Source organism: Ursus arctos, unplaced genomic scaffold, assembly GCF_023065955.2.
Source record: "Ursus arctos isolate Adak ecotype North America unplaced genomic scaffold, UrsArc2.0 scaffold_7, whole genome shotgun sequence".
Lineage (NCBI taxonomy): Eukaryota > Metazoa > Chordata > Mammalia > Carnivora > Ursidae > Ursus > Ursus arctos.
The window spans coordinates 81853899-81878298 of NW_026623089.1; the positions used below are offsets into that span (position 1 = coordinate 81853899).

Consider the following 24400-nt stretch of genomic DNA (forward strand, 5'->3'; position numbering starts at 1 on the left):
AAGTCCAGCTAGCTCCATGTCGACAAAGGGTCTGAGGAGTTTGGGAGGTCTTTTTGGCTACACACCAAAGGGGGGGGCAAGGGAGAAAGAATCTGAGTTATGTACAAAGGCGTTAATTTGTTCCTGGGCCTGTGCATCCGAGAAGGCTCTGCAGAGACACACCTCTTCTGTCCTATTCCACTAATTTGAATAGAACTGCCAGTGAGTGATAAACCATGGATTGCACCCAAGTCGTCCCTACTTGTAAAATAAACACTGAGTTTCCATATCTCACCCAAACAGAAAGAGAAAAATGGGCTAAGTTGATATCAATATTAAGATATACAGAGGCTTAGGAATTACAATTTCAGGACGTGGGGGTCTCAAGCCAAATTAGGGAAACACATAATTATGTATCCTTCCATTTTTTTTAGAATGGTTTTGAGGCATAAGAAGAAAATAAGCTCATTAAATCCTGAGCTAACAAAAAGCTGAGAAAGGAAAGAAAACGTGACAGAGGTATGATTAAAATGTAACAAAATTTGACAAAATTAGGAACATTAATAAAAGTGGAAGTTGGTGAATATAAAGGTATATATCACATTTTTACTCATATATAGAAAGCTAGAAGATCATGAATGTAATTATAGTGTACTATTCAGCCTTAATTAGGCTTCTGATGGTTTGCTGCTTTCAATTTAGGAAGCAATATTTTATAAAAGACAAATTAGAGGAGTTAAGGACAATTAAAAAAATAAAATGTCAATTAAAGGCAGTTCATGATGCAACAGCTAAATAATAATGTTAGAAATGTTATGCCACACAAATATTTATTTGTATAAATTGCACGTCTCAAAACCCACAGAGGTCTAAGTGCCAGACAAGAAATCACAAATACTTGAACATGTTCTTATGTTGTTATTTACTCTTGGGTGTTTTTCCCCCATTTACGTGTTCAATTATCACTTAATCCATAAAAGGGACCATTCAATGAGTTTAGGTTCTGGATGTAAGTAAAATGAGCAGTAGAAATTGATATTATCCCTGCTTTTGTGGACTTTACAGACCACACAAATTTAGTCCTCACTCCGTTACTTTCATTTGACCTTGAAAAGGTCTTGGCTTCAGATTCTTCACTTGTAAAATAGAAATGATGATGGAACCTACCGTATAGAGTCCTGTGGGACGCAGTGAAGTAATACATATGGCTTCTCAGCACAGTACCCTAAATTCACCTAAGATTTCCTTGGCCACACAATGTGCCCTTTACATGTTCGAAAAACAAAAACGTGCCTCTCTGTGAAATATGAGAGCCTGTAAAAATGCTGGCTGATGTAATTGCTATAGAGGCCTTTAAATAAAATTTTCAAAGATACATACATCTGAGTACTTTTAAGATGCATCTTCCAGGGCAAGAGAAATGCAGATTAATCAGCTCTTCAAAAAGATACTTACCCCAAAGCAGCAAATATTTATTGAGAACTATTATTTTGAGCAGGAATGTCAAATGATCACCACGTCTGACTGAGCTTTGGGTCAACTTTAAACATTCTCTTATAAAAAGCAGCTTCTTCAATAAACGGCTCTGGGAAAACTGGACATTTACACGTAAAAGAATGAAACCAGAACCTATCCTACACCACTCACAAAAATTAACTCAAAATGTATTAGAAGATACAAATATAAATATATAGCCCTGATAACATGAAATTTCTAGAAAAAAACCTCCTTGATATAGGAATTGGCAATGATCTTTCAGATAGGACACCTAAAGCACAAGCAACAAAATAAAAAAATAAGTGGGACCACATCAGGGGCACCTGGGTGGCTCAATCGGTGAAGTGTCTGCCTTCAGCTCAGGTCATGATCCCTGGGTCCTCAGATTAAGCCCCGCATCAGGCTCCTTGCTCGCTGGGGAGCCTGCTTCTCCCTCTTCCTCCTCCCCTCCCCACTGCTTGTGTGCACATTCTCTCTCTCTCTCTCTCTCTCTGTCTTTGTCTCTCCTTCTTGTGAATAAATAAAATCTTAAAAAAAAATTAAGTGGACCACATCAAACTAAAAAGCTTCTGCACAACAAAAGAAACCATCAATAAAGTAAAAAGACAACCTGCAGAATGGGAGGGGGGAAAGTGCAAACCAAATATCTGATAAAGGGCTAATATCCAAAATATATAAAGAACTCATCAGAAAAAAAATAATCCAATTAAAATAGGCAAAAGACCCAAGTAGACATTTTACCATAGAAGCTATACGAATGGCCAAAAGATAAATGAAAAGATGGTCAACATTACTAGTCATCAGGGAGAAGTAAATCAAAACCACAATGAGACATCATTGCACACCCATCAGAATGGCCATCATCAAAAAGACGAGGAAACAGATGATGGTGTGGATTGAAGAAAAGGGAACCCTGGAGCCCTGCTGGTGGGAATGAAAACTGGTGCAGCCACAGTGGAAAACAATATAGAGGATCCCCCCAAATTAAAAACGGAACTACCATATGATCCAGCAATTCCAGTTCCAGGAATATACCCAAAGAAAACAAAAACACTGGGGCACCTGGGTGGCTCAGTTGGTTCAGCGGCCAGCTCTTGATTTCACCTCAGGTTGTGATCTCAGGGTCATGGGATTGAGCCCCACATCAGGCTCGGCATTCAGCATGGAGCCTACTTGAGATTCTCTCCCTCTCCCTCTCCCTCTGCCCCCCCAACTCTCTCTCTAATAAATAAACCCTTAGAAAACAAAAACACTAACTTGTAAAAGATACCTGCATCTCCATGTTCATAGCAGCATTATTTACTAAAAATAGCTGGGATAGACAAGATATGAATCAAAAACGCCAAAAAAAAAAAAAAAACCCAAAAGCAAAAACAACAAAAAACTCCAAAACCCTTAGAGAAAAAGAGATCAGATGTGTGGTCTCCAGAGGCAGGGAGTCGTGGCAGAGGAAAAAATCACTAAGTACTAGGGCTGTAACGTCCAAGATGATGAGGGTCACTAAGACTGCTCTATGATACACAGGAAAGTTGGTAAGAGGATAAACCCTAAGAGTTTTCATCACAAGGAAAGTTCTTTTTTGTTTTTTCTTTTACCTTTTTTTTTTTTTAAGATTTTACTTATTTATTTGAGAGACAGAGAGAGAGAGCATGTGCGCACATACAAGCAGGGGGAGAAGCAGTAGGAGAGGGAGAAGCAGACTCCATGCTGAGTGCAGACCCCGATGCAGGGCTCAATCCCCCGACTCTGAGATCACAACCTGAGTGAAACCAAGAGTCAGATGCTTAACGGACTGAGCCACCCAGGTGTTCCTGTTTTTTCTTTTACTTTCTTTAAAAAAATGTATGTATATGAGATGATGGATGCAAACTAAACCTGTTAGAGTAATAATTTCACAATCTATGCAAGCCAAACCATTTCGCTGTACACTTTAAACTTACACAGTGATGTGTGTCAACTGTGTCGACAATAAAATCAGGCAGGGGGAGTTCTCCTGCAGTATGAAGACAGCCCAGGGGTCTCATTTCCAATAAGCACAAAAGAAAAAAAATGAAAGTGCATAAAATAACTATTTCTGAATACTTGGCAAGTGTGGAATAAGGAAAGGGGAAACGTTGTACAACACATCATTTAACAAAACACAAAATTTTTAAAGATTTTTTTTAAGTAATCTTTACACCCAATGTGGGGCTCAAACCCATAACCCCAAGATCAAGAGTTGCGTGCTCTGCTGAGCCATCCAGGTGTTCCGAAACTCACAAATTTTAGAGAGCGTATTACATGCAGAAGGGTATGTGGTCCTGAGATGAAACATTATGTACAGAGCAAAGTACAATTAAAATGTTTTTAAAAACTGACCTAATTTTATTATTTTTTTAAAATATTTATTTATTTGAGAGAGAGAGAGCACGAACTGGCAGAGGGGCAGAGGGAGATGGAGAAGCAGACTCCCTGCTGAGCAGGGAGCCTGACGTGGGGCTTGATCCCAAGACCCTGAAATCATGACCTGAGCCGGTCAAATGCTTAACCTGGAAGCCACCCAGGCACCCCCAAGTTTGTTTGTTTGTTTGTTTGTTTTATAAGTTTTTGGCTAATGGTCTTTGTACTGTGCATAGAGTACAAGTCTGCACCTCCACATTCATGCACAGATCTGGCACCCAATATCTAATTGTCCCCCACCCCACCCCCACCCTGTGCTGAAGGCACACTTTTCACCTGAGCGCTCAGTGGTCTTCACTATCTTTATTGTAGAAGATAGAACACCTGTCTAGTTTATTTATACACTGCTCTCTTAAGAAAATAAAAGTGATCTTGTAGTTAAAACAACTGCTAATGACAAATGAAAAAGGTGTGAAACACTTATTGTAATATTTTGGTTCATTTAACATAATGAACACATCCATAGTGTTGACTAACAATCCTTCTGAGACAGGTATTATTACAATCCCCATTTTACAAATATATGTATAATATGAGATACAAAAGGGTTAAGATCATGCAGCTATCAAGGATGATGCTGGAACTGGAACTTAACCAGTCCAACTCAGAATCCAGACTGGTAATTAATCTTAAGCTCTGCTTCTCCTAACACAGTGTAAAAGTAGGCAGAAACAAGAGATGATTAAAAACCGAGCTGCCATTTCTGATGAGGCAGTCTTGGCAGAGCTCCACCCTGTTTTTGATGATGAAATGGTAGGAAACCCAATTGGGAGACCGGGAACAGGAGAAGGGCCCACTGTCCTCAACTGAGACATCATTTCCTACTGCCTCGTCTATACCCTGAGATCTAACACTACCCACCTTTCTCCAGTGTGGCCACATCCAGTGGGCACCCAGGCAGCCAAGCTAATGTCCATCAAGATTACATTTCCTGTATCACATCAACCCTGAGGGAAGGCACGTGAAGAGTGTACATCTGCCTTGGGTAGTGATCGACTTCCTTCTTTTGACTACTGGGTCCAAGTAAATAGAACCCACTTTAAAAGCCTCGGTACTTAAAAGGCTCAATTCAATCAAGAAGCAAGTTGGCTTGAGAAAACTGGGATAAGTGATACACATTGCAAAGAAATTTTAATGAACTCAGTTCAAGACAAAGTCCTTAAGCCAGGATAATGCACCCAAGGGAGGTCACAGACACTTAACTTTAAGCATGACTGAAAGCGAGTGACACAGCACAATTATTTCACCAAAGACGATGCTGAAAGTATTTAATACCCAGCACGGTATGAGCTAAAACCAGTCAGACCAGACACTGGCATTAAACAGCCATCCATCCATAGCCGCTCATTAGAGCTCAAGCCTCCGCTCTGTCCACAGCACCCAAGAGGACAAGAAACCGTCTGAGTCGATGGCAGCAATCACTGTCTGTGATTTTGTTTTTAATAAGCTTTCGTCAAGCGAGCGCTTCCAAGATAACATAGTTTCTGGGAGACAAAGCTTCCTCTTCTCTTCTTCCAGCTAACCAGGCGTTTGTAGGACACCTCCCTAACTGGCTGTGTGTGGGGAGAAATAAAGTCAGCAAAAGGGTCCAATGCTCCAACCTCCAAACCGACCCTGGGGAATGAAAGGAAGCAGGATGGAAACCTGGATTCCAGGAACTGTCCAAGAATACCCCCAGGGACAAAGGCTCTCCTGAATTGGTAGGAGGTTAGAGGTGGGTGGCTGCAGCCTGGAGGCAGAGCATGTCCACAGGACAGGTGGGGGCAGGCTTCACGTGTAAACTCCTCTCCCCATTGCCTTAGGACAATCATGTGCCCTTTGGTGGCCATTGGGGCCAGTATGGAGTAATGTCAGGAGAGCAGTAGACCCCACTTCAGGCCAGGAAGTGACTAAAAAGGGGCCAAATGATCTTGGGCTTTCAATCTTTTATCCTTTCCTCATCCAAATCCTCAGGAGGCTGGCTAATTAAAGCCTAGTTAATTAAAACCATCTCTGTTCAGTTATGCCTCTGAGGTAGAAAGCCCTGACCAGCATCCCGGCCATGTTGGCAAAAATGGAGTGAGCAGCACGAGGGCACCTGCCAACTCTCACCCTGGGGCTCACTTTCTCCTCGCTGCTTAAACAGACTGGTTGACAAAGACTGAGCCTGGCGTTGGCCCTCCTGCCATCAGACCTATCTGAGAAATGGGCACCCCCAGGAACACACAAGTTCACTGACCACTGAGGCAGAAATGTCAAGCAGAACAAGAACATAAAACAAAGATGACAGACAGATGCAAGAATTAAACACTTGTTGTGAATATCATCAACTTCCTCTTTCATATCAAAACACATGAAAGGAACCAAGGCCTTGCAAATCCTCACCACCCGGGAACAAGGCCACCAGACTCCACCTGTCTATGAAACCCTGGGACGCCCTTCACCCCGTCACTTCCGGGCTCCTTCAAACTCTAACACCCTGGGCCAGAGGTGAGTCCTACAGTTAACAAATAACTGTGGGAAATGATTATAAAACCAACCAACCGCATCTCAGAACAGGATAGTTTTCTTCTCAAATGTGAGACAGTTGAAGATTTTTTTCATCTCAGAAGAACCATTTCTAGGAGGGAGTGTGGCGGGATACAAAATCAATGCTCAGAAATCAGTTGCATTTCTATATACAAACAATGAGACTGAAGAAAGAGAAATTAGGGAATCCATTCCATTTACAATAGCACCAAAAATCATACGTTATCTCAGAATTAACTGAACCAGAGATGTAAAGGATCTATATTCTAGGAACTACAAATCACTCTTGAAAGACATTGAAGAAGACACAAAAAGATGGAAAAATATTCCATGCTCATGGATCGGAAGAATTAACATAGTTAAAATGTCTATGCTACCCAGACCAATCTGTACTTTCAAAGCCATCCTGATCAAAATATCAATGACATTTTTCAAAGAACTGGAAGAAACAGCCCTTAAATTTGTGTGGAACCAGAAAAGGCCCCGAATCGCCAAGGAATTGTTGAAAAGGAAAAACAAAGCTGGGGGCATCACAATGCCGGATTTCAAGCTATACTACAAAGCTATGATCACCAAGACAGCATGGTACTGGCACAAAAACAGACACATAGACCAATGGAACAGAATAGAGAACCCAGAAATGGACCCTCAGCTCTTTGGGCAACTAATCTTTGACAAAGCAGGAAAAAACATCCAGTGGAAAAAAGATGGTCTCTTCAATAAATGGTGCTGGGAAAACTGGACAGTTATATGCAAAAGAATGAAACTTGACCACTTTCTCACACCATACACAAAGATAAACTCCAAATGGATGAAAGGCCTCGATGTGAGACAGGATTCCATCAAAATCCTAGAGGAGAACATAGGCTGCAACCTCTTTGACATTGGCCACAGCAACTTTTGTCATGACACGTCTCCAAAGGCAAGAGAAACAAAAGATAAAATGAACTTGTGGGACTTCATCAAGATCAAAAGCTTCTGCACAGCCAAGGAAACAGTCAAAAAAACTAAGAGGCAGCCCACGGAATGGGAGAAGATATTTGCAAATGACGCTACAGATAAAAGACTGGATCCAAGATCTACAAGGAACTTCTCAAACTCAATACACAGGAAACAAATAATCAAATCAAAAAATGGGCAGAAGATACGAACAGACACTTCTCCAATGAAGACATACAAATGCCTAACTGACACATGAAAAAATGTTCAAAATCATTAGCCATCAGGGAAATTCAAATCAAAACCACATTGAGATACCACCTTACGCCAGTTAGAATGGCAAAAATTGACAAGGCAAGAAACAACAAATGTTGGAGAGGTTGTGGAGAAAGGGGATCCCTCTTACACTGTTGGTGGGAATGCAAGTTGGTACCCCCACTTTAGAAAACAGAGTGGAGGTCCCTTAAAAAGTTAAAAATTGAGCTACCCTATGATCCAGCAATTGCACTACTGGGTGTTTACCCCAAAGATACAGACATAGTGAAGAGAAGGGCCATATGCACCCCAATGTTCATGGCAGCACTGTTCACAATAGCTAAATTGTGGAAGGAGCCGAGATGCCCTTCAACAGATGAGTGGATTAAGAAGATGTGGTCCATATACAATGGAATATTACTCAACCATCAGAAAGAACGATTACCCAACATTTGCAGCAACATGGATGGGACTGGAGGAGATTATGCTAAGTGAAATAAGTCAAGCAGAGAAAGACAATTATCATATGGTTTCACTCATTTATGGAACATAAGAAATAGCAGGAAGATCGGTAAGAAAAGGAAGGGAAGAATGAAGGGGGGTAAACAGAAGAGGGAATGAACCATGAGAGACTGTGAACTCTGGGAAACAAACTGAGGGTTTCACAGGGGTGGGGGGTGGGGGATTGGGATAGGCTGGTGTTGGGTATATAAGGAGGGTACGTATTGCATGGATAACTGGGTGTTATACACAAGTAATGAATCATGGAACATTACATCAAAAACTAGGAATGTACTGTATGGTGACTAACATAACATAATAAAAAATTATTATCAAAAAAAAGAAGAACCATTTCTAAAAACACAATTTGCCATCTATCTACCACACACAGGCTTTTAGAAGAGCATTCTAAAAAGCACAGAGACTCCAGATAACAAGGCAACACTGATCACTTTTTTCATTCAGAAAAGAACGTTCTGTTTCACTTGGACTTACCTGGAGGGACTTTTTTTTTTTTCATGTTTCACATTGCTGGTAAAATATATTTTTTAAAAAGCCCTCCGAATCTAGATTCCCCATTCTCTGTTCTCTTGTTCTTTCCAGCTATAACTTAATGCTTCGCTGAGAAAGGAAGGAGTACAGCTGTATGAGGACTCTTCCAGCATCGTTCAAAAAAGAGTCATTTTTGACAAGGGACTTAGCTGGCTATTAAATTAGTAACCTTTAATTGCTAATACATTATTTCAAACATTGAGCGAATATCCTTGAAAAATGTACACTATGTTTCCCTGTCATAAGTGATCCATCAGCATCAAATGTAATTTACTATCATGATGACCCAGGTCATTATTAAAAACACCAGTCATTGTAATGTGTTCTAAATGAAGCAACACAGGCAGATGGGTGATTACATCATGGTGGGATGGTAGGGTCAAGCAGGTATTGACCCCAACAGCTATCACAAAAGGTTTTCTTTACAAAGTCTGCAACATCATCATGATTCTCATTTTATGTTTCTCATAAGGGTCAAGTGCACAGTCTCCTGGCTATAACCAGAGCTGACTTTCCGCACAATCGAACGATTTGAATCGGGGCACCTGGGTGGCTCACTCGGTTAACCGTCTGCCTTCAGCTCAGGTCATGATCCCGGGGTTCCGGGATTGAGCCCAGTGCCTCCATGCTCCATGGGGAGCCTGCTTCTCCCTCCCCCTCTGCCCCTCCCCCTCACGTGCTCTGTAATAAATAAATAAAATCTTAAAAGAAAAAGATTTGAATCAACCAAGGGCTGAAGTTGCCTTCTTCAAAGTTACCTCCTGGAAAATTGTCCATTTCTGTGGCCTCATTATGTGTTGTTTAAACTGCGGATACCATTCCGAAAGGTTAGCTAGGATTTCTGCATCACCAACGGTGGGTCTCATACAATATTCTGTGGGCTCCTGCTTTTTCTAACTCAATTGTTCAGACCTAAGTACATATTTTTTATAGTTTTTTTTTTTAAATTAAAGATTTTATTTATGTATTTGACAGAGAGAGACAGTGAGAGAGAGCACAACCAGGGGGAGTGGCAGGGAGAGAGAGAGAGAGAGAAGCAGGCTCCCCACAGAGCAAGGAGCCCTATGTGGGGCTTGATCCCAGGACCCTGGGACCATGACCTGAGCCGAAGGCAGACACTCAACCAACTGAGCCACCCAAGCGCCTCTTTACCTACGTATGTATTAAGGAAGAGGCTCCTGACACACAACATTCTGGGTCAGATTATTCACAAGTAACATTTTTCCCTTTTGAAAAATGAGGAGCTTATGCTCTGCTAGAATTACTTGTGACATCTCTGGAAGCTTTAAACTATCGTATTTCCAGGTACCACATGCTGTATGGTGTGTGAGCACACGCTCAGGCAGTTCGATCCCCCCAAAATTCCTTCTTCTGCTTGAACCCAGAGGGAACTTCCTTCATGGCACTGACTAGGAGTGGGGAGAGGTTGGCAGGAATCCCCAGGAAAGCCACTCTCACCACTGCAAAACTATCTGCAGAACAGACTGTACAAAAGTAAGACCCAGAGAAGGTGTGCAGCCTCCTGACCTGTGGACTATGCTTCGTCAGCTGTCCCTTGAGATGCCCAAAGAGCATTTCAAGTGTGAGAGCATCCTCAGTGTGGAGACCCAGCCTTGGGAAACATATCAGTTCAATCCCCTGGACTTGCTCATACACATCCCGTCTTTTCAATTAAATTTGGCCTAGAGACACAGTCACACAGGAAGCGTGGGGAAAGGTCTAACTGATCTTTTTTCTTCCCAAGAAATTCACAGTGGCTGTTTTTACAGACTGATCAGATACTATGCCTTGTGCACTTGCAATACTAGTCAATTTTCAATGAATCAGAACATGCATAAAAAAAATGCTCACTCCTCCTTCTGAGCCCCCACGATTATATAATAAGATAAACAGTAGTTGGCTGGGTACAAGATACCGTCAGGGCCCTGCTCAAATTCCCATCCTCTGTGTTCAATGAACTGTCAGCGGCCGGCTTCGGCAGTTCTCTTCTTCAAGATTTGCTCTGAGCACAGTGGCAGCTGGAAAAGCCACAGAACTCATGCTCTCTGGGAGCAGCACCATTCAGTGACAGAGAAAAGTGGGCGGTAAACACCCTAAATGTCTCCCTCCCCCACCCCAGGTGGAAGAACTGAAAGGCACATGTCCTACAGATTTTCCCAGAATTCCCCAAGAGAAAAGCTCCAGTGACCCAGGGGGGTAACTTGCTCATCAACACACCCCCTTGCACTCTGTCTCCACCATGTCTCATGTGGACTCACTTCCCAAATAAACCTTTAAACCTTTCCTAAGGTCGACTGCGGGCACCAAATGAACCTAAGCTTCTTCATTATCACACCCTTCTGCTGACCCTTTGCAGGTCTTCATCAGATCACTAAGTATGCACCAATTTATTCTGATTTTTGTCCACTGACCTTTTCTGAAGGAAATCTTTTTTTAAAATTTAAATTCAATTAATAAATACATATGTATTATTGGTTTCAGAGGTAGAGGTCAATGATTCATCAGTCTTATATAACACCCAGTGCTCATTACATCATGTGTCCTCCTTAATGCCCATCACCCAGTTACCCTATCCCCCCACCTCCCACATCCCCTCCAGCAACCCTCAGTTTATTTCCTAGAGTTAAGAGTCTCTTATGGTTTGTCTCCCTCTCTGATTACGTCTTGTTTTATTTTTCCCTCCCTTCCCCTATGATCCTCTGTTTTGTTTCTTAAATTCCATATATGAGTGAAATCATATAATAATTTTCTTTCTATAATTTCACTTAGCATGATACCCTCTAGTTTCATCCACGTCGTTGCAAATGGCAAAATTTCATTCCTTTGGATGGCTGAGTAATATTCCATTTTACATACACACACACACACACACACACACACACACACACACACATATATATATATACACCACATCTTCTTTATCCATTCATCTGTCGATGGACATTTGGGCTGCTTCCATAGTCTGGCTGTTGTGGGCATTGGGTTTGGCTGTAAACATTAAGGGTGCAGGTGTCCGTTTGCATCACTACATCTGTATCTTTGGGGTAAATCCCTAGTAGTGCAATTACTGGGTCATAGGGTAGCTCTATTTTTAACTTTTTGAGGAACCTCCATACTGTTTTCCAAAGTGGCTGTACTAGCTTGCATTCCCACCAACAGTGTAAGAGAGATCCCCTTTCTCCACATCCTGACCCACATTTGTTGTTCCCTGTCTTGTGAATTTTAGCCATTCTGACTGGTGTAAGGTGGTATCTCATTGTGGTTTTGATTTGTATTTCCCTGATGACAAGTGGTATTGAGAGCATTTTTTTCATGTGCCTGATGGCCATTAGGATGTCTTCTTTGGAGAAGTGTGTCTGTTCATGTCTTCTGCCCATTTCTTGACTGGATTATTTGTTCTTTGGGTGTTGAGTTTGATTAGTTCTTTATATATTTTGGATATTAGCCCTTTATCTGATTAGACATTTGCAAATATCTTCTCCCGTTCTGTAGGTTGTCTTCTGGCTTTGTCAACTGTTTTCTTTGCTGTGCAAAAGCCTGTTAACTGAAGGAAATCTAAAGCTCATAGGGCCCCTCGCTCTGCTCTGTGGCTCATACACAGACACAGAGACCAGCAACGCAGCTGGAAGTGGACGAGCTGAGGAGAGCATGTTCAGGAGTCTCAGAGAGAGAGAAAGATGATGCATATGTGAGCACTCAGCAAACAATAATGTACGACTGAAATAAAGTTATGCATGTGTGTATATGTCTTATGCATATCATTACTGTTACTGTCTCTAAAAACTCCGCAGTATTCTACTTCCTTTAGGAAAGAAAAGCAGTTCATTGAAAGCATGAACTTAACCGCAGTAGAGAAAATCTGCTTAGTGAAAAACATTTCAGATACGTACAAAGTAGGAGGCTATACGGTACAGCGAACATACTTCAAGCCTGAGGTAAGATTATGAGTTGGGGTTTCATCTTTGTTACAACAATTAATTCTCCAATCAGTCATTTGAATGCACTGTGCCTCGATTTCCTTTCCTCTAAAGTGCCATGTCAGGTTCAGTGTTCTCCAAAGGTCCTTCATACTCCTGACGTTCCCTGTGCTTTCTGAGCGCACGGGACGTCTACCTGACATAGAAGTGCCCGTGACCAACAGCTGCATTGGACAAAGATCATAGCAAAGAGCAATTTGTATCCAGTGGAACTGTGCCTATAACCAACTCAACTGAAGACACTAGACACTGGATTCTACTTGGCTGAGTTTAAAGGGTGCTCCACTCTGTTCTTTCCTTCCCTCTCTCTCTTCTGCTGTGAGCACTCTGTGTGTGTGTGTGTGTGTGTGTGTGTGTGTGTGTGTGTGTTAAGCGAAGCCTCTGATTCATCTAACATTAACACTGTCCTGAAGGTAGCTCGGTCCCCCTGTCTGGAGATTCCCTGTGCCCAGAAAAGGGGATCAGCATACTTTTTTGTATCTACTAGAGATTGCCAACAGTTCTGGATACTTTGACCCAATAATGTATCCATTTTTGCAATCTTGCCATCATTTTGTTGCCACTAACTTGACCCCTTCCTCCTAGCATTTATTCACTTTTCTCCTTATTCCAGATATTCTGTATTGGTTCACAGTCATCCCGTTCATGTTGCAATACCCTGAAAACCCTCATCTTATGATTCTTCTGCCTTTTTTTAGTTCAACAATCTCCTTCCTTATATCTGCAACCCAACAATCCAGCAATGCCTTAAAACTCAGTGTGTGACTCAAATTTCCCCTCCTCCTATATCTTAAACACTAAAATTTCACTCTGTGACTTAAAATTTCCCTCTTTGACTACAACCATCCGTTCTTCTATTCATTCAATTCCAACAAACCTATCCTTGAGTGAGTCTTTCTTATGCAAAAGTCATGAAATTATGTCTCTATTGATAAGCATTTTCTTAAGTGAATTCAAACATTCATTCATACGTTCATTTATTCAACCATTCAATAAATACTGTGAAGCACCGACCCAAAGATGAATGAAATGATGTCCCCAGCCTCAAGGAGCTCATTGGAGGAAAAGTACGTAACATAAAGGGGCATTAGTGATATAGAATGGCAACTAATGAGATGCTGTGCAAAGAGGGAGGAGCAATCCATTTTGGTTTGGGGTGTCGCTGATACAATCTATGTTGCTAGACAAGCTCAGGCAGGCCTGGTTATCAATTTTAAGTTTCCACAACACCCAAATAAGAATAACATACTTGTAAGGAGGGCATGTATTGCATGGCGCACTGGGTGTTGTACGCAACTAATGAATCATCGAACTTTACATCAAAAACCAGGGATGTACTGTATGGTGACTAACATAATATAATAAAAAATATTTAAAAAAAGATTTTAAGAACAACAACAACAAAAAAGAATAACATACTTGTGAGAGAGAGAGAGATCAGGTTCATTGCCTGTAACTATTTTGCTATGACAAAGACTACTAATATTAATATCCATTCAATCACTTTAAAATATTGTGCTGTAGGATTTGGAAAAAATCAGATTTTAGGCTATTATCCAAGTAATCTTTTGAACACAAGTTAAAAGTAGAAGTTTCAAACCAGTTTTTTTGTTTATATAATACACGTGGAGTAACTGATTTGAAAAAGAATGGGAATTCTGACTACATTCAGGGACTTCATTTTTTTTTAATGTAAATGAACTGTAAAATTGCTTTTCAGAAATAATAAAATACCAATGATTTTAACAATAAGTAAAAATTTTAAACTATTAAAAGGAAAACATTTAAATGGCACTGATGCTCAGAATTTGTTTTTATATCTTAAAGAACGTAAAATAGAAGAAAACAGGAATAATGCGTAAGGACAAGGAGATAACCAGAAAACATACCAGAAGAAGCTTCCAGTCTTTCCAATCGGCTGATCAACCAGTCAAGGGAGCCAGAAAACTGAGCACAGTTTTTACGATTTCCTCTAATTAGTGCCGCTGGAAAAAAAAAGAAAAAAACAGACATCACAGTTATGTGACTCTCCAGTTTAAAATGCAAGGTAAGCTGGTAGTAAACCCTAAATGCTGGAACAAGAACAATATACTTTGACTTTACATCTGAGACATATACAAATATATAGACACATCTACATATACAAAATTGAGATTTTTTAAAATTTAAATTCCATTAACATAGTGTATTATTAGTTTCAGAAGCAGAGTTCAGTGACTCATCAGTCTTATATAACACCCAGTGCTCATTACATCACGTGCCCTCCTTAATGCCCATCACACAGTTACCCCTTTCCCCCACCCCTTTCTCCTCAGCAACCCTCAGTTTGTTTCCTACAATTAAGAGTCTCTTGTGGTTTGTCTCCCTCTCTGGTGTCATCTTATTTTTTCCTCTCTTCCCCTATGATCCTCTGCTTTGTTTCTTAAATTCCACATATGAAACCATCTGATAATTGTCTTTCTCTGCCTGACTTATTTCACTTAGCATAATACCATCTGGTTCCATCCACACTGTAGCAAATGGCAAGACTTCATTCTTTTTGATGGCTGAGTAATATTTCATAGTGTGTGTGTGTGTGTGTGTGTGTGTGTGTGTGTGTGTACACATACCACATCTTCGTTATCTTTTCATCTGTCAATGGACATCTGGGCTCTTTCCACAGTTTGGCTACTGTGGACATTGCTGCTATAAACACTGAGGTACAGGTGCTCCTTCTTTTCACTATGTCTGTATCTTTGGGGTAAATACCCAGTAGCACAATTGCTGGATCATAGGGTAGCTCTATTTTCACCGTTTTGAGGAACCTCCATACTGTTTTCCAAAGTGACTGTACCAACTTGCATTCCCACCAACAGTGTAAGAGGGATTCCCTTTCTCCACATTCTCGTCAACATCTGTCTCGTCAACATCTGTCACTTGTGAATTTCAGCCATTGTGACTGGTGTGAGGTGGTACTGAGACTTTTTTTTAAAAAGAATTGATATTTATTAATAGGGACTGGAAAACCACATAGCTCATTAGAAGGAATATATTTTGAGAAAGTAACATTTCATATTGGGAGGAAATGATAAAGGATAATGGAAAAACCAGTGTCCTGGGAGTCTCCTCACTTGGGTTCTGATACTCATTGCTTTTAATTAGCCGTGAGACTAAATTATTTAATTTCCCTGGAGCTCAACTTTCTTACGTATATAATGAAGAAGTTAAGAGCACATGAGTTTTCCTGAAAATGTAGCACAAAATACTAGGAGATATAGTTAGTAACTATAACAGGCACACAGAGAGATATAATTAATTGCTACCTGGAAAGAAGAGTGGGAGTGCAGATGGCTAGTAAGTTTGAAAATGTTGTTTTGCTCCTGTATCTCTACTTCCCTATAAAGTTCACAATGCACTTAAAGGACTCAGAACTCCTGTAGTCAAGTCAGCTGTTCTAACTTTGCTTCACTGAGTGTTTCTGACATGTGCTTGATGAAAGAAGCCATCTTACATGAAATTCTTATACAAGCTTTATGATCTCCTTCAACCCAATTTACATAATCCATTTAAAACTTTCAATGTCTCACAATCATGCAATTCTTCCAAAGCAAATCTGGTAAATATTTTATAAAAATTCTATTCTTGCCCATGAGATTGTTCCAAAACAGTACAACTGTTTATAAAGGGTTGGTGAGGTGTTGACATAGGATATTTAATGGGAAAAGGATGTTGCCGTGAGAAAACAATCACTATGTAAAATCTGGTAGTGCTAGGAAGCAGTCGGAAGGAACTGAAGTTTGAGGGTACTGCCTGATTATCTCCTTAGTAACAACAAGACAGAGGAGTCCCTATTGTAACAGAGTGCAATTAATCTTAAAGACTTATTTATTTTGTGTGAAGATTAAACAATGATGCACTTGATTACTTAGACTCCCTGGAACCAGAGCCCCAGCAAGAACCAGCAAGCAGCTACACACACACACAAACAAGTGACAGGTGCCAGGGACAAATGTCAAGGATGAAGTGTAGAATGATAAGGAGTCCTATGTGCTCCACGAGGTTTCTAATTTTAATCCATAAGAATATCTGTTCATGACTTACAACAACAGCCATTGAAGGAGAGTATACAGTAAAGCTTTTGAATATTTAGAGTCTCATTTGTTTAAACTTTAACTCACTCTTTAATCTCTGAGTTTTAAAATTAAAGATAATAAATGTTTTCTAGAGGTCAGATATTAGAGATAAGGTGCTTTTTGAAGAAACGAACAATGTAAGAATGAATCCTTTCAATAAACCACGAAACATTTAAGAAAATCATATAGTAAGCCACAAAAAGAAAACTTCATTAAATTTACTGCAAACAGAAATGGTATAGCCCATGTTGGCCTAGCCCACTGATAGTAATGTAATGAAACTAGAAATTAGTAAGAAAATTAAAAACACACATAAAGTCCAAGAACTTAATAATTTAAACTGTCTCATTAATAATTGTTGAGTCAGTAGGGAATCAATACCACAATTATAGACTATCTAGTAAATAGCAAATACAGAAATGTTACCTAATACAATCAGTGGTAGATGGTCAAAACTGTACTCAAAACACTTTCTTTCACTGCTAACCAACCGGGTGAAAAATGTTACCTAAACATCCTTTCAAGATTTAAGAAATAACATCAATAAATATAAGTAACATAGGAAAAAGAAATAGCAAAAAAGAAAAACATTAGAGATAGAAAAAGTGATCAATGTAATACATTAAAATGGTAGGACTGATCAATAGAGTCAAGATTTTTTTTAAATATGTGCTAAATACCAACTGCTCTAATCATGAAGGAAAAAGACAAAATTAAGAATAAATAGGAATTATAAACACAGCCACTACACAGATCTCTGTACTAGAATTTTTAAACATCTAGGAAAAAGAATGGCTTCCAATTATGCATAGATATACATTTCTTTTCACCAAAACTGATCCAAAGAAGAAAAATCTAAAGGGAAAAATCTAAATAGAAAAATAAATCATGATTAATATTGAGTAGTGAAAGACCAAAACCTTTTTCTCTATACTCAAGAAATAAGTTATTTCTAAACTATTTCAAAGTAAAGAAACTAAGGAAACCTCCCTAATTATTTTACCAAGACAGTATAACTTTGACATCAATGCCTAACAAAGTATGCACATGAGAAAACTAGAGGGAACTCTTACTTACAAATATCGATCCAAAAATCTTACAAAAGGATGGTATTTACAAATAATATTCAGTAAAACATTAGCAACATTAATTCAAGTAGGGGTTCGTTTCTCCAATGAGACAGAAATGTAGTAAGAAATTTGTTAATAAGTCACAGACAAAATGTGATGATCTCAACAGACTCTGACAAAATATATATTCCTAATGAAAAATAAATTAAGCTCCGTTAGAAAGAATGCGTCCTGAACCTTCTCCGTGTGTGTGTATATCTGAGTGCAGGTAGACAGCATGCTTTACAGATAAATAGAGTGTGTGAAACATTAAAATTCAGCAAGTTGGTTAAGAAGACATCAGTTAAGTGAATTTCTAAAGTAAATGAAAACTACACCGAGAATTATAGGGAAGTTCAGCACAATACAGTTTATAATAGCAAAATACTGGAAACGGCCTGAGTGTGGGCTAAGTCAACGGCACATCCCTTCAGTAGGCTAGTATATATCCACTAGAACCTGATGAAGGGTCATCATTTACCGCCAAGAAGAGATGCCCACAATACAGAAGGCCGTGCAAACAAATGCTATAAAGGAATATTGATCGTATGATCCCATTTTGTGAAGTAAATATAGATAGTCAATGTAAGTATATGCATAGCATGGAAAAATCATGTTTTTTCAGAATATTTCTTGGAGAATGAGAACTGCCTCTGGGAACTATATCCTGATCAGTCCCTGGAACAGAAGCACAGACCGTAAAGAACATTGATAAGGGTGGGACTGCTTTCCCAGTTCAATAGGGAACATGGTCTTATTTTAAAATAGGAAAGAAGATGAATAAAGCCAGGCGGGGGGAAAGGATCATGCTCTGTGATGTGTTCCTTCACAAAGACCCCTGAAGCCATAATAACTTCCATTGGAAAAAATAAAATAAAAAATGCTCAGTAAGAACGGCAGTTTGTTTTGTACGCACCTGTAAGGAGGGGGAGTTCTGTGGCCAAGATATTATGTAACCTTAGACAGAGGATATTGAAGAAGCATGAAATGGGAAACACTGTGTCCTAATAATCCCCCAAAATGTACAGATGTCAAAGAGGAGAATTAAGCCTGTCTCAATCCCTGAAATTGGAATTTGGAGTGAGCTAACTAAGCCTTCAGGAGAGGAGGGCCCCAACTGATGTCTTAGCGATGCTGGATTTGCACAGGTGTGAACAGACAATGCTTTAGTAGGTGTGTGCACGTGGGTGTGTAAAGTTTCATATGTGTATAATGTCCTATAGGTTCAAAGAAACATTTTCAAAAGGTTATACATTAAAATGGGTAGTTACATTTTAAACAAGGTTTCTACGTTTTTCTCTTATTATCTAATTTTTATAATGAAGTATTAATTTTAAAATCAAATAATACAATACAAAGTTACTTTCTTTTCAAGAAGAAAAGGTAAAACATCATTTTTACTGACAACTGCTGTCGGATGTCTCAAGACCAAGCCACAATGGCAACTTTGATCTCATGGTGCTTCAAGGTGAAGATGCAGAAACCAACTCAAGACAAACGTCCTTCCTCATGCAGGGGAAGCATGCTAAACCCCTTCAAATCCTCCTTCATTGCTGGCTAATGGGTCTTAAAGGTGGTCAAGACCTTTCATCTTCTATACATCTCTATTTTTCCTTATTTATTTAAAAAATATGAAGGTAGGGGGCACCTGGCTGGCTCAGTGGGTGGCATGTGTGACTCTTGATCTCAGGGTTGTGGGTTTGAGCCCCACGCTGGCTGTACAGAGTGCTTAAAAATAGAATCTGTTAAAAAATGACTGTAAATGCATCAGGCACCACAGCTGGCACTTGTGAGTATGAGCTTGAATATAATATAATGTATAATATATATAATAATATATAATATATATATGACATATATATTATATAATACAATGCAATAATACAATGGTTTGAGGGTCTTCTTCTAGCATATTTCAGGTTCTTTTATATTTGACACTCTGTCTTATTACATCTCTGTACATGGCCTGAAATTTGGAAGGCATGTTATTTCTTAATATAGTGAATGGATAAATAGCATCCAGTCTCTTACGGAACAAGAACATCTGTGGTTTAAGTGTAGTACAACCTAAATACTATAAAAACAGTTTGAACTAAGCTCTAAAAAAGAAAGTGGTAGTTCACTGAACCAATTTTTTTCATGTTGAATAACTAATGAAATCTCTGAACTTGTATCCAATCAGAAAATAAAATGCAGGTAATATTGGCAGTCAATTGAAAAATTATGATTATAAAAAATACTCCATTCTGCATTTCTTTCTCTTTTTTTAAGATTTTATTTATTTATTAGACAGAGACACAGTGAGAGAGGGAACAGCAGCAGGGGGAGTGGGAGAGGGAGAAGCAGTCTTCCCGCTGAGCAGGGAGCCCAATGCGGGGCTCGATCCCAAGACCCTGGGATCATGACCTGAGCCGAAGGCAGATGCTTAACAACTGAGCCACGCAGGTGCGCCTCCATTCTGCATTTCTTATTTGTATTCTAACATCCCTGTGTCCTCATGCTTTAGTGTCTTTAAGCTCCAAGACTCAAAACTTCTCAATATACTCAAAGAATCAGAAAACTACAGATAGATTAAGGTATAAGATCTTCCAAGAAAACTCTCACTTTTAAAATTTATTCAATAGGGGTGCCTGGGTGGCACAGTCGTTAAGTGTCTGCCTTCGGCTCAGGGCGTGATCCCGGTGTTATGGGATCAAGCCCCACATCAGGCTCCTCCGCTATGAGCCTGCTTCTTCCTCTCCCACTCCCCCTGCTTGTGTTCCCTCTCTCTCTGGCTGTCTCTATCTCTGTCAAATAAACAAATAAAATCTTTAAAAATAAATAAATAAAATAAAATAAAATAAAAAATAAAATTTATTCAATAAATACTGATTACCTGGCTTTGCATCTGGCACGGCTCTACATGTAAGTGATACAGCAGGAAATCAAATGAGGTTCTCCTTTGGAGCTTGCAGGCAAAGTCTGGAAATACTAATCATTCCAGCACAGACAAATGAGGGACCAAAGAACTAGAATCTAGAAAGATTTTTTTAAATTAAGATTTTTAATTTAAATTTAATTTAAATTTTTAAAATTCAGATTAACAAGTGGTTGCTCGTAAGTCCTGATAACCCTAGAAACCAAACACAAACAAAAACTCTAGAATGTTGTTGAAAATTTTAAGAGTGCTGTGCCATGGAAACTTCTTGGAAAGCTTGAGGAAGCGTCCGTGCAGTTTGGGGACCTTGTGAACTCAGGTTTGATGACCCTGCCCAGGAAGTGGACAGGGTAAGAGAAGAAATGAACACCTGCTTTGCATAGACTGGCCTATAACACTGTGTTGGACCAGGAATGCATGGGCATTTCTCATGGATCCTGGGGGGACAGCATCTCTGTGGACTCGTCCTGAGTCCACTCAGTAGAGCCATCAGGAGCATCGGGAAGACTTCAGGAAGACGAGGCTGGAGGTAGACTACTAGCTGGACATGGCCAAGCAAGGAGCTGCCAACAGCCACCCAGAACAGACTTGCAGCTATCCTGTCCCACGAGCAGGGACTTGGCTCAAAATATCTAACATGCCCACCCGAAAAAGTCAGCTCCCAGCCACTGCCCGTCCCTCCAATCCCCCCACCGGGGATGGCAGGTTTAACCTTCTGGCTAGAGCCAAAGAGGCAGCCACACAACCAAGTAACAACCGTGCTATGTCCTCTCCTCCCTCTCTCCTGTCATCAGGAGGCAAACGACAGCTGGCTCGTGGAGAAGGCAAGCAGAGACAGCGGTGTGTTCCTGCTCACACAGCTCATAGTGGAGCCAAGACTTTAAAGCCAGGCGATTTTAATTCCAGAGTCCACACTCAGGTCCAGTCTACGCTGACCACCCCCACCAGTCTCTTCCTGCTGGAACCCCCAATCTAGAAGAGATTAGGAGGAGTGGGATCCTGGTCGTGTATAACACATTAAGAAGCCATCTCACAAAATAGATTACAAAGTGCATTTCCATTAAAAATGGATTAGTGACCGTCACAGTCATTTCATAGACATGAGATTATTACCAAGTTGAAGTAATGTGTTTTGTTTATAAACTGTCTTTCAGGATGTCCTGGAGGACAACACGGAAACGTGTAAGTGCAGACACCAGAGTAGTACCTGGTACAAGCGAGTTTGAAGCAAGTCCCCCTTTTACATCTCCCGACCACCTTCCCCAGTGCTTTACGGCATTTCGGAAGATATGCCACCTTATGACACCAGGAGAATGCTCCAGATGTGCCAAAATCCTTCATCACCATACTCTTTCCACGTGTTAGAGCATTCAGAAACCAGCAACTTCTGCCTTCCTGAGAGGGCTGTGGTCTTTGCTGTTTGTTTCATCCTTTCCATCTCCATAAAATGAGAATTCATAGAGACAGTCTGCCAAAGAGCCACGTCTCAGGCATCTTTAGAAAACCATCCTGGCTTGCAAGCCTCCTACAGATTAATTGTGCAGATTTCAGAAAAGACAAAAGCATGCTAGAGCAAGACTTTCAAACTATGAATATCGGCATCTCTAAGATCCTCAGTTCCTCCACGCAGCAGGCTCATAAATCTACGTTTGTCTAAAACACATATTAAATATATCCATGTCAGATTTTAAAATTGGTATAGATTATCATTCCTACCTGCTCTCTCCATGCTAAATAAACCTGCTGAAGGAGAAAAAAAAAAAAAAAGAAGGCTATTTCCACACAGAAAGCCAAGACAGAACTACTGTCTACCTGGTTGGAAGCATGGGAAGGAGGTTTAACAATCTGAAGTTAATGACACTTGAGCCAAACTTCCTGATAGCTGCGTAAGGAAGGACTGTGAGGTATGAATATCTTATGAACTCCAAATACTGTCGCAGGTCTGATACTTCTGTAGGCAGACTGAAGCATAGCCTCGCGTACGGATGGCTGCTTATCTTATTATGATCACAATGACATCAGTAAAAATTATTGGCCACTTAGGTTCTTAAGTCAACCTAAGACTGTACTCATGTTTTTTTTCTAATCAAGAAATCAGTGTTCACTACAATAAAAAGGGAAAATCAAGAGTAGCCAAAGAAACGTTTAAGCCACAAAATCTCTCATCATTCTCTTCACCTCGAACAACCACTAGTGAACCTACCATGTATAGACTGAAAGAGATTCTCCTTACATACATGTGCTGAATTATAAATACTCCATTTCTTCACTCAACTGAATTAATACACTAGCTTTCCCTTTCATCCTCGATTGTATAATATTACACATTTATGTTAACGACTTCTTCAATTATAGAAGTAATTGTGTAAATAGGGTAAGAATAAATACATAATAGAACACGTAGGAAAGTAAAAGATCTGTCCCCCAAAAAGCAGTCAACTAGCAGTTTTCTGTGCATCCTTCCAGAAACATATAGGGTGTACAAGAACGTATCTTTTTCTACATATTTCTTTTTTTTTTAAGATTTTATTTATTTATTTATTTATTTATTTATTTATTTACTTACTTATTTATTTATTTGAGGGAGAGAGACAAAGAGAGCATGAGCAGGGAGGAGAGAGAGAAGCAGGCTCCCTGCTGAGCAAGGAGCCCTATGTGGGGCTTGATCCTAGGACCCTGGGATCATGACCTGAGCCTAAGGCAGACACTTAACCAACTGAGGCACTCAGGTGCCCCTCTACATATTTCTAATACAATGCAATTGGAATCTTAATGTCCATACAGTGTTCATCTTTTCTTTCTTTTTTTTTTTTTTTCATTTAATACCATATCCTAGACGGCCATGTTAAAAAAGAACAGCAATCTGGCCTGTCTTATATAGTTTTCCTGATGATTTGTTTATCTCGATTTTCAATGATAACATAGTACTACACTATTATTTTTGTAACCAATCCCCTGTTGACAGAAAAATAGCTTTCAATTTTATGCAATTTATAAACAATTTTGTAGTGGACATCCTTCCCACACTTGTGCAAATATTTCTCTAGAATACATATCTTAAAGTAGATTTTCTAGAATAAAAGGAAATACACTTCAAGTTTTATGTGTACTGCCAACCAAAGTTTGTTTTAAATTCCAACAATGTACACTCCCACCAAAAACATATTACCCAATGTTTTCCCCAATAACGGGTGTTATCAAATTTTTTATCTCTGCCAAGCTAATAAATGAAAAATGATCTGTATTCATTATCTTCATTTGTAGTTATTTGTCATGTTGAGAATCTTTTATTATTTTATTTGTTATTCTGGGAACCGTTTCCATCTTTTGTCTGTTTTTACATTAGATAATATTTCCTTTTTTATGAATTTATGAAAACTCTATATATTACAGAAACTGAGCTTTTGTCTTTCATATAAATGGCATATTTTACAAAATTTCCACCTTTTTTATTTTTAATGATATTATTTATCATAAAATTTTCATTTTTGCATAGTCAAATTTATCAGTCTTGTATTAATCACTTACTAACATGATTTAACAATAACTTGCATCAAGATGGTCAAGGCAGTAAAGTCAGTAACTGCACGGCATCATGGCTAGCTTTGTTATTTA

General features: G+C 39.5%; 1 protein-coding gene across 2 annotated transcripts in view; it reads right to left on the reverse strand.

The window, feature by feature from the left end:
* Positions 1-24400, reverse strand: part of RYR2 (ryanodine receptor 2) — a 711493-nt gene that overhangs the window by 312894 nt on the left and 374199 nt on the right. For both annotated transcript variants that reach the window (XM_057308486.1, XM_057308485.1), the window contains exon 17: positions 14537-14632. In XM_057308486.1, the coding sequence (XP_057164469.1) occupies positions 14537-14632 (96 nt within the window). The remainder of the gene's footprint in view (positions 1-14536; positions 14633-24400) is intronic.